Source organism: Phalacrocorax carbo, chromosome 5 (genome assembly GCF_963921805.1).
Source record: "Phalacrocorax carbo chromosome 5, bPhaCar2.1, whole genome shotgun sequence".
Classification (NCBI taxonomy): Eukaryota; Metazoa; Chordata; class Aves; order Suliformes; family Phalacrocoracidae; genus Phalacrocorax; species Phalacrocorax carbo.
Genome location: NC_087517.1, coordinates 57771096 through 57785510, shown reverse-complemented (window position 1 = coordinate 57785510; position 14415 = coordinate 57771096). Strand labels below are relative to the sequence as shown.

Sequence of the window (14415 nt, the reverse complement as noted above, 5' to 3'; positions counted from 1 at the left end):
TTCACCCCCAAAACTTGTTTCTTATCCTTTTCAATGTATTGATTAGTGAGAATAATTATACTGGAATGATCCCACACGGCAAATGAAGAAAAAAAAAAAAAAAAAACCCCAAAACCCAAACCCCAAAAAACCAACGCTGAACTCTTTTTGCTTAAAATACAGCGTCACACCCATTTTGCACATAGGAAGCATCAACTCACTGGGCCTCCATCAGACGACCCTAACGAAGCCGGTTAGTCCTAAATTTTGTGACATTCAGGCTGACTCCAAACGGATGCGAGGTGGCCCTCCGTCAGACCATCAGAGCGAGCTGAAGGGACAGAACCCCGGCGAGCCTGGTTATTCAGCAGCGATGCTGAGAGACTATAGCTCAGCACACCGGTAATGGGAATTTTATGTGCTTCCTTTGTTACTCTAATTCAGGCCATTAGCTAAGAGCCCTTCCCAACCCCATGGCTGGCTGATGGCTCTGAGCAAATAAAGCGATACAATTCAGTTCCAAACGAGCTAGGGTTTACCAAAGCAGAGAACTCAAAAAAGCAAAACACAAGCTGTTTGGCAGCTTCATGCTTATTCAGCCTACAGTGTTTCTGGTGAACACTCATGACCGGAGCTGTCTTTTCAAGTTGGATTTGAGGCAGTGACGAGACAATGCAGGGAAACACGCTGCATCCTAATTGTTCCACAACTGTCTTGTAGTTCTGTGGGCGTTTTAAAGTCCTCTATGTTCAAGTTACCCAGAGCACCACATTTCTATACAGTAAGTAAACGCTGATTCTGACAAATGGTCAAATACATGATGGCATCTTGGTATGACAGAAATATTTGAATCATTGTTTCTTCAGATTAAAAAAAAAAAACAACAAACCCACAGCAGATTCCAAGAAAGTGTTTTATTTCCACTTGTCCTTACAAGTTAAAGACAGTATGCTTTTCATTAAAAAACAGTATCATGTACTATTTAGAAAATGATCACACCTCTCTTGTCAAAGAAAGCACATCCAATTATGACCTCCTGTCTACCTTTTAAGGATAGGTGGGTTGGTTTCCTTCTTTCTTTAAGAGTAATCCTCAGAATGTATTGGCAGAAAATGCAAATAGGTGAGGATAAAGTTACCAGCAAATGGATAAGCATTCCTGCATAATTAGACCTATGTTAACACAGAGGAACTCATCCACCAACTAGTGCTCCATCGGCTCCTCTGCCTTTTCTGCAGGTTCATCAGCAGGCGGAGCAGGCTTAAAGAGAGGAAAAAAATATATATTTTACAGGAAGGCAGAAAACAACATTTGACAAATCAGCTTTATCCTGGATTAAGCATCACAAGACGTAAACGCAGCTCACATCAGCAAATAGCTTACGAAGTAGCGTTACCCAAATTAAGCACGAAACAGGACCGAGTTGATAATTAGGAGACTAAGGATGCATCTTGCAACAGGCATGAGAAACATGTAGCCACTTCTGTTGCAAAAAGTGAACACCAGTACTTGATCAAAGATGAGGAGAGAAGATGACACTGGAACAGCCTGGTGCCAATTCAGCATTGATCGATTTAATAAGCATCTTAGTCTCCAGCTAAGATTATATGGCTTTCACATAGTAACTTCAATTTTTAAAAATCACATTCCTAAAAATCTGCTGGAGTAGTGGAGTGTTAAATGTCGTAAACATAAATATGATAGGTCAGGCATCACAAAATGCTGTCTTTCAACAAAGCCTACTGATTTATATCTAAACCACACACCTTTCTCTGTGGTCTCTCCTCGAGACCTTCTAGGAATGGTGCTACGTCATCGTCGTCATAGATGGTGAACTCCATGTCTTTGCCAACAATTCCAATGGAAACATTCTGTTAAGCAAAGTTTTAAAAGAAGTGAGAAGCATTTTTCTGCAAACAACTCTGTGGCTTTACAGCTTTCACCTGTGAAACAGATGAAAGTTTCCTCTTGCAATAAAGAGACTCATTGTGCTGGTGTTGTCTATTTAAGGAAAAAAGGGAAATTTTGAGACTCCCTCTTTGGTAGACTGTACTAAAAAAGGAAATGAAGGCAGATCTATACCCTACAAAAGCTAGCATATTTCAACATCTTGTCAGTAAAATCACTTCTGAAGGGTTTAAATTTCTTTCAATTTTTTGTTTATTTTTTAATAACACATGATTTTTCAAAACCATTTATTTTAATCTTACTTTCCATTTTTATTATTTTAAAAGTTCTAAAATCAAGGTGGGCTAAGAATAAAAAAAAAATTTAACACGGAAAAGGCCAGATCAGCCACAAGCAGAACACCAACCAGTGGGTAGCCTTAGAGCTTTCCTGTTCAACAGTTCCTCAATTCACTGTCAGAACTTTCTGCAACTGTTTGATGCTGGATACTCAAATCAACTATTTGTGCATTACCTTCCCTCACCTCCCAGGTGAATTATTGACCGTGCTTACAATGCAAGGCTGTGATTCTAGTGGCATGTAATGTATCTAAAACATTGATCAAAGTTTAAAATAGAACTAAGCAACCGGGGAAAAAAGTCTTATTAAGAAGGTAATAAATTGAAATTTATTTATTAATAAATTAATATATATATTAGCTAAATAAATTTTTTAAGTACTTTCTACTTAAGGAAGTATTTTTGTAAAGAAAAGTAAATCTGAGATAATTAAGGATAGATAGATAAACTAGTGACATGAAACAAAGATTATCTGCCAGTATTCAGCTTCCAAACCTTCAGTACCAGTCATATTTTACATGAATTTTGTCACAGTAATTTCTAGTTAACAGTAGCAGTAAAATTTCTTCTTAAGAAAACCTAGTGTTTACCTTGGTGGTCAGATCCTGTTCAGCAGGAAGAGTCTCTCTCAGGGCACGCAGTCCATGTTTAACCAGCTCATTTAGATTACCTTAAAATGAAATCAGAAAGACATTTACTAACTATATGGTATTATCTCTAGACACTCATTTCCCCCTCCTCCCATCCCTAGTTGGCAACTAGAAAATCAGCTTCGCTAACTTGACCTCCAGAGCTCCCTTCCTTTCAGGCACTGAACACAGAGGTGGTTATAAAAGTATCCCTTGGGAAATCAGCCCTTCCCTACATTTGAAGTCAAATACATATAGTTTTGGCACCTGCCTTGCCTCCAGTGGAGAGATAGTGGAGCTTTATTTTTTTTCCCCAAGCAGCTATCCAATAGCCTCCTCATCACCATTTCACACAAAAATAAATTCAACTTTTTAAATGCACCACCCCAACACTTGCCCTGACATACTATCCCTGCTCCGATTGGGAAAGAATTGTACTTCTCCTGGGTTAAACAAGGCAAAGGCTTTTTTACTCTTTTCTCTGCTTTTATGAGCACTTCTCCTCCTTTCATTATATGTAATAAGCATCCAGATGTAAAGACAGGAAAATGTCACATTTTCTCTACAATTTTGTCTTCATGCAGATTTACACTTATGCCAAATGCAGCTCCCAAAATTTATATTCCTAGCTTACTAAATGCAAAAAGACAGAGCAGTATCAGAAAATAAACTGTGTACCTGATGAATACCATTAGCTAGGCAGGGTTTCATTACTCACAGTCAGTAAATTCAGTCATGTGTCTCTCCAAGTAAGTTCGTGCTGACTGTGAACGAGCACCAATGGACATTGCTTTGCAGTCAAAATAGTTTGCAGAGGGACAAGTCTGGAAGATGTGAGGACCCATATCCTACAAAGAGAGGAAAAAAAAAACAACCCACAGAACATAAAACAAATGTGTAAATTCACACCAAGTCTGCTGCTGGAACACATGATATTTTCTAAAACAGTTTTGCTTCACAGTACATTGCATAGCTTGGATGTATGCACATATATATATATTTTATATTGCTTATACAATTGTTCTTACACAATTCTTTCAAAGCTACTGAAAAAAAAAGCAATAATCTAAGAAAAAAAATTTTCTTTACACTTTGCTCATCAAAATGTAGTTTTTATGCAGGCAGGATAGCTGGCATCAAAAATGTTTCTCTCTCTGTTCCATAAACTGTACTGTGCTTTCTACTTCATGGCTTACAATAGATGTTTTACACACATTCCGTCTCATCTGTACAGAGTAAAAACCTGCTGTAGACTTAACCATGCCAGGCCAGATTTTGGCAAGATGACAACTTCCTTCAACCCTCCTCATGTGAAAATCTTGAGGGCAGAGATTCTGTGTGTGCTGCATTAAGCAAACTGCTGTTGCTAAACAAGTATGAGAGGCCAGTGATGATTTCCACATCTACTTTTTTTATAAAAGTATTTAAACTAATAGTTTGTAAAGGTCCATAATCAACAGTAAAATAATTACTGTCATTGTCGGACCAACATTTCAATCCCTTAAAACAAAAATAAATCTGATTTTTGCCGTATCTCATTTTGCACCTTAAAATAATTAGCTTTTCATTTTGGCAAGCATACACCTCATAAGTGTAGGTAGGATTAGCTATTAATTAACATTTTTAAAAGTTATGTTTTAGGGTAAGACACAGAACATTATTTTCTTATTCAGAGAATTTTGATGAGTCTGCCTCTTCCATCTTCCCCTCTTAACATCTGCTTGTTGAATTAAACTGCATTAAGCACATTTTCTTTTACGTCAGTAGTAACTAGCACAGCTTACTTACATCATAACCTGCAATGAGCAGTCCTACACCATATGGTCTTCTGCCGTACCGCTGTGTTGGTATCTGGGTTTCTTAAGTAAGCTAAGGAAACAATCTCAAAATAACATATTAATTACCCAAAACATTTTCCTAAGCCAAGCAGAGATGCACCAAACTGCTATATAGTCTTTGCAAACCTTTCTGCAAGAGTGAAGACTACGTTCAAAAGAAACAGATCTCAAAACTTATTTGTAATACCAAATTCTTTTTCACCAGAACAAAATTTAGCAATTAGCTTTCCCGAAATAACTCAGTGATGCATTCAACCAAGTATTAGAAACAGTTTACCTAATGCTGCACAGCTTCATTTAATTTCTTACCCCTTTGAACACTTTCTAGGCATCTGGTAACAGAATATAAGGCCTCTGCTGTGTTCTGTGCAGAGACAGAAGTTGCCACAGAAAAAAAACCATCTGAGCAAGCAGCTGCAATCCAGTAAACAATTGTACGTTGAACAGTGGAGTCATCTTTCCTCCCCCACCTCCAAAGGCACGGGGCTGTGTAACAGAAACACAGTGCTATGTTAAATGGTACATAGCACTTGACTGCTTCTCTGCCAGTTCAGCGCACACCATAGGACATTCTCTGAAGGAATACACAAGCAATGTGAATAAAGAAAAATTAGCTTTGAATTAACTTTTCCAATTTAATATGACTTTAAAGCTGTGATATATGAAAATCATTTTATGAACAAGTATGAACAAGTAATAAGCTACAAAGGTGTTACAAGCGTTAATAAAAATAAGGATACTGCTTCCAATTAGTGACACTAGGCGGGAAACTGGAAGAGGTCTATCAAACACAAATCTAGAATCCAGACACTCCTGACGCATGAAATTGCTATGAGGGAAAAACAGAAAAAGGAAAAAAAATAATCAAACCAATGCATAGATGAAAGTCACAGGGATTATTTTTGTCACAATACTTGGCTGTTAAGGTAAGAGTATTTTTGTTTCAGCTCTGCTCGTTGAGAAAAAGGGTCAAAGACATTACGTAATTTCATTTCATCATGACCTATAATTGTTATTTAGAAAGTTGACCAGAGGTTTGAAAGAGTATTATAGTATTTCAGCCATACAAATGCAAAGAAGGTAGAAGTTCGTGCAGGCAACAGACAGATCATCTGGAAAAAAGACACCATTAAATGGTAACATTTCTTTGTAACATTGCAGCAGTTTAAATCTAGTTTAGAAATTCTTCCTATGCTGCCTTTGTCCTTTCCTATCAAACTGAGGAACACTCCTCCTTCCATGTACATTTACCTCATCTGATGAAACTGTGTGGCCAGCAGATAGAAGGGAAAGCCCTCTGAAGCCAACACTCACAGCAGAGTATGTTTTTAAAAACTCTCTTAAATGTGTGTACACAGAAGCAGTTGCTAGAGGGAAATAAGTGATGCACTTTCTCATATTGCTTGGAAACCCCATCACAGTGAGGAAACCAGACAGGACTCTATTCCTAGTAACAAAACCAAAGAGCAAAATTTTGGGCCAAACAAATGAGATTTCTGCCAACTAGTTAAAAATCTGCCAGAATTTCATAGTGATGTCTTTGGCATAGTGCAACAGAGCAGTAAATGAAGACCAGTCCTTAGCTGACCATAAAATTTCATTCGCAATAGTCTACAAATGAACTTTCACTCACTGTTGCAGAACTGCGTATGTCAACAACTAAAACACTCACCACAAGAGTCTTGCATCAGCAGTAAGTCCAGCAATTGAGATACCAATATGGTTGTCAACGTACAGGATTTTTTTCTGGTGAGCTGCCAGCTCAGACTGTGCTCTCTATGCATAAAATGAGAAAGCTATGTGTCAGACTGAACAGTTTGCCAAGCACTGTGGAGAAGTCTGCTAACATTTATAGCAAGAACTGATCATGAAACAATGAAAAAATAAATTTATAAACTTGCAACAGAAGACAAGAAAAACCAAAATCCACTTCAGTAGGAGACCGTCAGAAAGAAGAACTAACACTCACTCAAGCTTTGGGAAAAGAAATATAGCTTTACTACTTAATAATGAATGGGGGGAAAAAAAGGGGGGGAACACTTATCTTTTAAAGGGAAAAAAAGTCTTTCACTCATTTCCTTCACCGTTTTGTGAAAATCTTCTTTGCATAGGTACTGAAAATATTTATTGTTCTACACTGGTACTCAAGCAACAGGAAACTGGGATTGTACTTGCATTACACATAGAAGTTCAGAATGCACAAAGCTCATTTGCCAAACCAAAACTTTTCTACTAATTTATTGCCCCAAGGATACAGTTTTGAAGTTACCTTTAGAGCAACCAGAACAGCGTGTGTTTTCGATTTCAGTCCCACAGTGGCTGAGCCTTGTTTCACAGCTTCCATGGCATATTCTATTTGATGAATTCGGCCCTGCAGAATAAAGTCAAAGGTAATAATTCTAAAAGTAATCTTCTGTATCAATTTTCAACGTTCTTGATTTTCAGACCTTTGATTCCCCCACCCCAACAGGTACACTGACTGCATAACACAGTTTAAATCTACAACCACCAGACTTCCTCAACTGTCTCCTGCAAACGCCTCACCATTAACCCACATAAATCTGGCCATCTCTGAGCCACTCACTACTGCATACAAAGAAACAGCACAACTAAAAAGAAAGGGTGAATAATCTTGACATTACTAGAATCACAAGAATTTTGTCACTGTCTTTAGAGGCATCAGTATTTGACCCAATGTGATTCAAAGACAGACCTTCCAGCTGGACACTTAACATATAACCGAGCTTCCTGAAGAAATGAATCTTGCACAATTGTTCTGTCTCACCATCCATTCCCTAATAACTTCTGAACAAGTTATTAGCCAACTACAGTAAAGTCTGAAAGAGGAGTAGAGGTCTCAAAGACAATCATGTCCCCACAAGATCTGCAAAGGCGACCAGAAGCTTCGCAGGAAAATAAGACAACATCCTTTTAATGAAATCACTGAGGGCAAAGTAGCTAATTTTCTGCACTCTTGTTGGCCAGCCTATGTCAGATAGCCAGCATATTCACTGCTGCTGTACAAGCCCTGCAATTACCAACTGCAGCACACAGCTGCATCCTACCAGTTTGGATGGAGTGGGACGTAGCAGCTGTTATAGTGAAACATACTGAGGATAATCTACAGAAAATCACCTTCTGTTAGGCTCTTGGGGTTTTTTTTGGTAACAGGTTTTTGATTTGATTTATCAAGAGAAACACAAAGTCCACTATATGCCTAAAATACCATCATGTTCCATTTCATCCACTAAGTTATAAATGGAATTTCGATAACAGAGGATACTTCCTGCCCAAAACCAGTATGGACTCAGTGTCACCTGTCCAACATGTATTTAGCAGCTTTCATGAATGACTTTAAAGGCTGTAAAAGTATGAAGCCCCTTCTAGCCTTTAATCTCATATCTCCTTTTCTTTACATCAATATTTGGAAAAAAAAATTTTTTTCTTTGCTCCTGCATTAACACCACCAATAATTGTGACTGTATCGTATCACTGTCTCACCTACAGGAATGTATTGAGTAGTAATTGCAGCAGAGCAGCAATTTTAAATGTCTTATAAAAAACATCAACACCATTTATATTTTCAAGGCAATTTATGAAAATAGAAATTAGTGTTGTTAATGACTTCATTATATCTACGAGAAGTGTCAAGAAAATGTAACAGTTTTGAAAGTAATTTTTGAAGTAATGGATAGGTTAAAAAACTTAAAATTAAAGTTCTTGATACAGAATCTGCCAGAGAAGCACAAACATTAAGAAGGATGAAAACTGCTCAAAGCCGTCTACAGCTACCATGGTACTGACTAAAGAACATACAAATAGTCAAGTTGTCTTCATATAGGATGGAAAGTATGAAACACGCTCCATTACAATGTGTGTTGAAAACATTTTTCCAGCAATACTACAACATGATGATTTTCAGCAGTACTACAAACCCACAAACTTATGACATTTTAAAAATAGAATAACTTTCTATTAATACATGCACTATAGTGAACTTCATATTAATACAATTCACTATTTGTATTTAAAATAAATCTTTAGGTTTGCTGCATCTCAAAATGAGTCAATTTTCAAGGCTCCCATTTTCCACAAGTATCCTATCTTAAAATGTACATAACAAGAAAAGGGGTGATATTAAACACATGAACTGACACTTGCTTTTAAAATTCTAGAATATTTATTTTGAAGTCAACACAAACTACGTAAGTTTCACAATGTGAAACTGATTCAGAGGTAACAGAATTTCAAATTCAAGTGCAAATCTCACTATAATCTTAAGTACAAAGATAGCATGAAGCCTCCCTAACATTCCACAACGTGGGAAACTATGGACACACAGCCTTCATAATTGAAGCACAATGCAAACGGCATTACAGAATCATGACATTTAGTCACTTGCTTGTTCTAGCTCTTGATGTTATAATTATACACTTTATACATGGAATTTATTCAACAGGGATGTTTGTGACTATTTTAATTTAAAAAATTAAGATCTGTGAATTCATACTACAAAAATCAGTATCTCAGATTCCACGTTTCAGATTACCATAAGGGTACAGTCATTCAAATAGGAGCTTACAAGGCAGTAAAAATTGTCTGCACAAAAAGAGAAACAGGTGCTGTTACGCCATACTTGAACAAGTCGGCATATTCTCACTTAAGCACTAAATACTAACTTTTAATAATTTTATTTTGTTCTGAACAATTTGAATACAGTAAAGCTCTTAATAAAAAAATAGATAAGAAAGTTCTCCTCAACTGCAAACTAAATAGTTCCTTTCGAACATTAGCTAGTGATTACAAAGAGAGAATGACCTAGCAGTAGCCTAATATTTGGGAGAGATAAGCTCAGCTTCCTGCTTTTTGATACCTTATGGGCCTGGTTTCAGCTAGAACAGTTAATTTTCTTTGCAGTAGCTGCTATAGTGCTGTATTTTGGATTTAGTAAGAGAATAATGTTGATAACACACTGACGCTTTACTTTATGCTAAGGAATGCTCACACTAGTCAAGGACAATTCAGCTTCCCATGCTCTGCCAGGTGCACAGCGAGCTGGGAGGGGGCACAGCCAGGACAGCTGATCCAAACTGCCCAAAGGGATATCCCACACCATATGACGTCATGCTCAGCATATAAAGCTGGGGGAAGAAGGAGGGAGGGGGGCATGTTCAGAGTAATGGTGTTTGTCTTCACAAGTAACTGTCACGCATGATGGAGCCCTGCTTTCCTGGAGATGGCTGAACACCTGCCTGCTGACGGGAAGTAGTGAATTAATGCCTTGTTTTGCTTTGCTTGCACGTGCGGCTTTTGCTTTACCTGTTAAACTGCCTTCATCATAACCCACAAGTTTTCTCGCTTTTACTCTTTAATTCTCTCCCCCATCTCACCAGTGGGGAGTGAGTGAGTGGCTGGGTGGTGCTCAGTTACTGGCTGGGGTTAAACCATGACACTTACCAATTTTTTATTACAAGTCTGTAAATCAATCATAGAATGGTTTGTGTTGGAAGGGACCTTTAAAGACCATCTAGCCCAACCCCCAATGATGACCACATCTATTTGTTGTTCCGCCTGGAGAAGAAAAGACTGAGGAGGGATTTTACTAATCCTTATAAATATCTGAATGGTGGGTGTCAAGAGGGTGAGATTGGACTCTTTTCAGTGGTGCCCAGTGACAGGAGAAGGGGCAATGGGCACAAGTTGGAGCATACGAAGTTCCACCTAAACATGAGGAAAAAATTCTTTCCTGCGAGGGTGACAGAGCAGTGGAACAGGCTGTCCAGGGAGGCTGCGGAGTCTCCTTCCCTGGAGACACACAAACCCACCTGGACGCATTCCTGTGCCCCCCATTCTAGGTGTCCCTGCTTCAGCAGGGGGGTTGGACAAGAAGATCTCCCGAGGTCCCTTCCAACCCCTGCCATTCTGAGATTTTGTACCTCACAGGTCGTTCAGAAAACAACTGCCTTATGTACTTTGAGGTAACAGGGCCCACCTAAGCATCATTCAGGCTCACACACCAGAAGCTCAGAGATGAGCTAATGGCTTTCTAGAAGCCTACAACATTCAAAACAAGAAGGGAGCAAACAGCAATAAGCTTTGGGCACCTGAATGCACTCTACGCTATTGTAGCACCATGGCTGCAAAAAGTGAAGCTTAGGAACGTTTTACCTGAGGGCTCCAAACCGTGACATCATTGTCATACTGGTTGCGAAACTAGAAAGAACAACACAGAATCCATTAGTATAGCTAACGAGCAGTCACAGAGAGCATTCCCGAGGGAAGTTCTGGTCATTTACTTCGCAGGGCCTTTCACACGAACTATTTGTTCGCCGGCCTGAACGAGGGGGCCGTTCTCGGGCCAGGCTCCCGCTCAGGCCGGAGGAGGGGCGCACGCTTCGCGAGCAGCCCGAGCCCCGGGCGCAGAGCGCGGGCCCGCTACCCCGGCTCCCGGCGCAGGTACGGGCGGCGCCAACGGCGCAAGCGGGGAATGCCGGTGCCGGTGCCCTCCCCGCTCGGGCCCCGCCGAGGGCAGCGCGGCCACCCCCTCCCCCGGGCAGGCCCGGGCCCGCCAGCGAGGCTCAGGTCCAGGCCCAAGCCCAGCCTTGGGCTCAGGCTGGGCCCGCGGCGAGCTCGGCCCCGCATGGCCCGGGAACTGCTTACTCACGGCCCCGCTCCCCGCCCTTCCTTGCCGCCCGCCGCTGGCTGGTCCCGCGGCCCGGGCAGGGGGCGCGGGGTGCCCGTCCCGTCCCGCCCCGGCCGCCCCTCACCATCCTCCTTCCCCCGACAGCGGCGTGGGCTCCGGGGCAGCGAGGGGGGAACCGCTCCGGTAGCGATCGCTCCGGACTAGAAGCAAGCAAGCAGCGCTAGCCGCGCCTCGAGTCATCGATCGAGCGCGGGGCGACTCGCCCCGCCCCTGGAGCGGGCGCTGAGGGCGGGCCCCGCCCCGGCGGCGCAGGCGCGGCGCGGCGGGGCGGGGCGGCCGCGCGCAGGGCTACCCCCGCGCCCTCCGAGCGTTAGGCGTGCCCGCGTGCAGGACAAGCATCTCGGCGCTTGAGGGGAACTCGCGTTGTGGAATTGGAAATACGTTTTCCTTTCTCACAGAAACCTGGTGTTTGTCATTTTATGGGTCTTGGAAAGCTGTAGCAATTTGAAAACTGCTGAAGATAAAGGCTCTGACGTATAATAGGACGCATGTGCTATTAACTGCCTTTTCTTTGTGCTTTGAGAAAGCTCCCTCTGTTCTTCATATTCGAAGTATATTAAGAGAGCATGGGAACAAACCATGCCCAGCCAGTGTTACAAGTATGTTGTGGGTTATATGAGAACCGTAGCTACAGATAGGAGTCCATATGGATAAATTAAACCACAGTTACTCTCTTAAAATTGATTTTAAAAAACCCAAAACAACACTTGTCAGCTTCATAAAAGCTACTTCTAAAACAGCTGTGGGAACTTACTGAATGATGAGTTTGTTGTGCACAGGTGCACACAGGCACTCGGAAAGGTACTGTATAACCATCAATATTAGATATCTACTGTTTCCCTCCTCACTTTTCCCATTCTGAGGCAAAGCCCACTGCTGTTGAGAAAGGGGCATCTCTAGAGTGTACGTATGTCGCACCAATCCTGGGCAGACGGTGAGCATATGAACGGGACCTCTTCCTTCAGGAGGCTGGAGTCCAATCCTACCTGGTCTGAAACCACTCGAAGGTTTTAAAGCTGTATTTCAGTTGTTGCTGTTTTATCACAAGCATGCGGTGTATGAAGTGGTGTCCCTCCCAAAGCTGCAGTTAAGTTTCCATACAGTGTCCAGGCTAACAAACGTTATGAGCTTAAGGAGTTCAGGGTAAAAAACCAAATGAGGACAGTTTTGTAGGAGTAAAAAACCAGCCACTGTTAATCAGATGTAGCAGACTGGAAATCCTCACGTATCTGTTCTGGGAAAAAAGGTACAGGAAGTCTCTGAAATTATATAAAGCTAAATGAGAAGCACTATTATGAATTATATTAGAAAATTTTCCTATTACTTTCTTACTTGCAGCTAAGACGTGATTATATTTCTATATGGGTCTTTTTTCTCTCAGAATGAAGATAAACTACAAGTGCTTAACAAAAATTGCTTACTTGAGCTCTTATTTTGTACAATGTAAAATATTTTTATATATTTGCAACTGAAAAGTGAGCTAAAAATTACTACGAGAACTCCTCTATCAGATTGCACGACTCAAGCATGAAGACGAAAGAGAATCAATTAATACTGTATTCATATGTTTCGGCTTTTATTAAACGAGTATCCAGCTGCTGAAATCACAGTCATTAAAGTCGAGCTAGTATTCTGTCACCTTTTGATTGCTGCAGGACCAATGACGCATTTCTCTTACCACTGGAGAATTTTCTCTTTTTCCCTGGAGAGGGCTACAGGGTTGTCTAGGGGGAAAAAAAAACTAAACAGACTGATTTAAGTTATCTAACCTGTTTTGTTGTTTTTAAGCTTTCTGCTTCACACAAATTCATTTGATCTGAAATAGCTTCCTTTCTCCAACATTGTTTAGTTTACACTGAAACAGGATATATAAACATTTTATTAAGTGAACTGAACAGCTTTCAAGTTTCACTGATCTGTCAGTAAATATTCCCACAGTCTCTGGTATAATGCCATTCTGTAATAACTTCCTACAGCAATAAGGGACTCCCTAAAGGTCCGTTTACTCCACCTACAGTAACAGAACAATAGACAGACATTTCCTCTCTTTTGGCAAGAGTGTGTTAGTTTGGATAAAACGCGAAACTATGCCAAGACTCTCTGTTGTTTTGTATACATACAGCAACTAACGTTACGAACCATTATTTTAGTGATAAAAAGGCAAGATTTGTAAAACTGCACAGAAAATTGGTAAAAGCTGTATAAATGAAGAACTATTGTATAGGCTTATTAAATAACAACTTAAGTATTGTCCTGAGTAATCTTTTTTCCTTTATTACATGGATAAAAAAATATATTCAAACCCCAACTAACCAGATGTCCAGCTATTAAAAATTTATTCAAAAGCAAACCAATTCAGGTCATGCGACAGCAGGAAGGGTAAAGGGTGGCATGGACAGGAGTTCCACCTGCTCTCCAGTGCTTTGGGCAGCACAACTGTTACCATATTCCCAAGACAGCAGCACAAGGGGATGTCAGAGGCAGGAATAATCTCTGGAAAGGGGAAACGCTTTCTGTGGAAGGAAGTAATTCACTTCCTTCTGAATGCTCCCCCTTGCCCTTTAGGCTCAGTACGAGCCCTCTATAGGCCAGCGGGTTTGTCATGTATTTCTGATTACATCTCAGTGCCTTGGTGCTAAGAAGCACCCAACCTATTCCCTACTAATGTATTTGAACCAAGAGTATAATATTTAAATACAAAATGAGAGAAAGGCTCGAACAAGGCAAAATCAAATAGCTCTTTTTCAGATTAAAAAAGCATCAGGTCAGACAGGAAGCGTTTTACATGTATTTTGCCTACATATGGAAATATGGCAAACAGTTACTGAAATTAGTGAAGTCAGTGGTTCATCAGTCACCCAAACCTGTTAGAAAATTTGAATGAAGGCCTTGAATGAAAGTCTCAGTAAAATGTAAGTGACGCATAAGTGTTGTGTTGACCTCTGCGCCTGAGAAAATGTCACCCTTGCTATATTTAATGGTGGTACAGTGGCCTGAATGAAATGATCTGACAGTTTTAG

At 40.5% G+C, this 14415-nt stretch overlaps 1 protein-coding gene across 2 annotated transcripts in view; it reads right to left on the bottom strand.

Annotated features, from left to right (window-relative positions):
• Window positions 1–878: 878 nt before the first annotated feature.
• PSMA1 (proteasome 20S subunit alpha 1) overlaps window positions 879–14415 on the bottom strand; it is a 33481-nt gene continuing 19944 nt past the window's right edge. Inside the window, exons 1-10 of one of the 2 annotated variants that reach the window (XM_064452639.1) lie at window positions 11460–11610; window positions 10861–10905; window positions 6962–7063; window positions 6365–6468; window positions 5433–5521; window positions 4643–4713; window positions 3573–3702; window positions 2816–2895; window positions 1746–1850; window positions 879–1239 (exon numbers count right to left, since the gene is read on the bottom strand). In XM_064452639.1, coding sequence (XP_064308709.1) covers window positions 1183–1239; window positions 1746–1850; window positions 2816–2895; window positions 3573–3702; window positions 4643–4713; window positions 5433–5521; window positions 6365–6468; window positions 6962–7063; window positions 10861–10905; window positions 11460–11462 — 786 coding nt within the window. In that variant the 5' untranslated portion in view covers window positions 11463–11610 and the 3' untranslated portion in view covers window positions 879–1182. Of the gene's footprint in view, window positions 1240–1745; window positions 1851–2815; window positions 2896–3572; window positions 3703–4642; window positions 4714–5432; window positions 5522–6364; window positions 6469–6961; window positions 7064–10860; window positions 10906–11459; window positions 11611–14415 lie in introns of those variants that run through there. The other variant, XM_064452640.1, reaches the window with a different exon arrangement.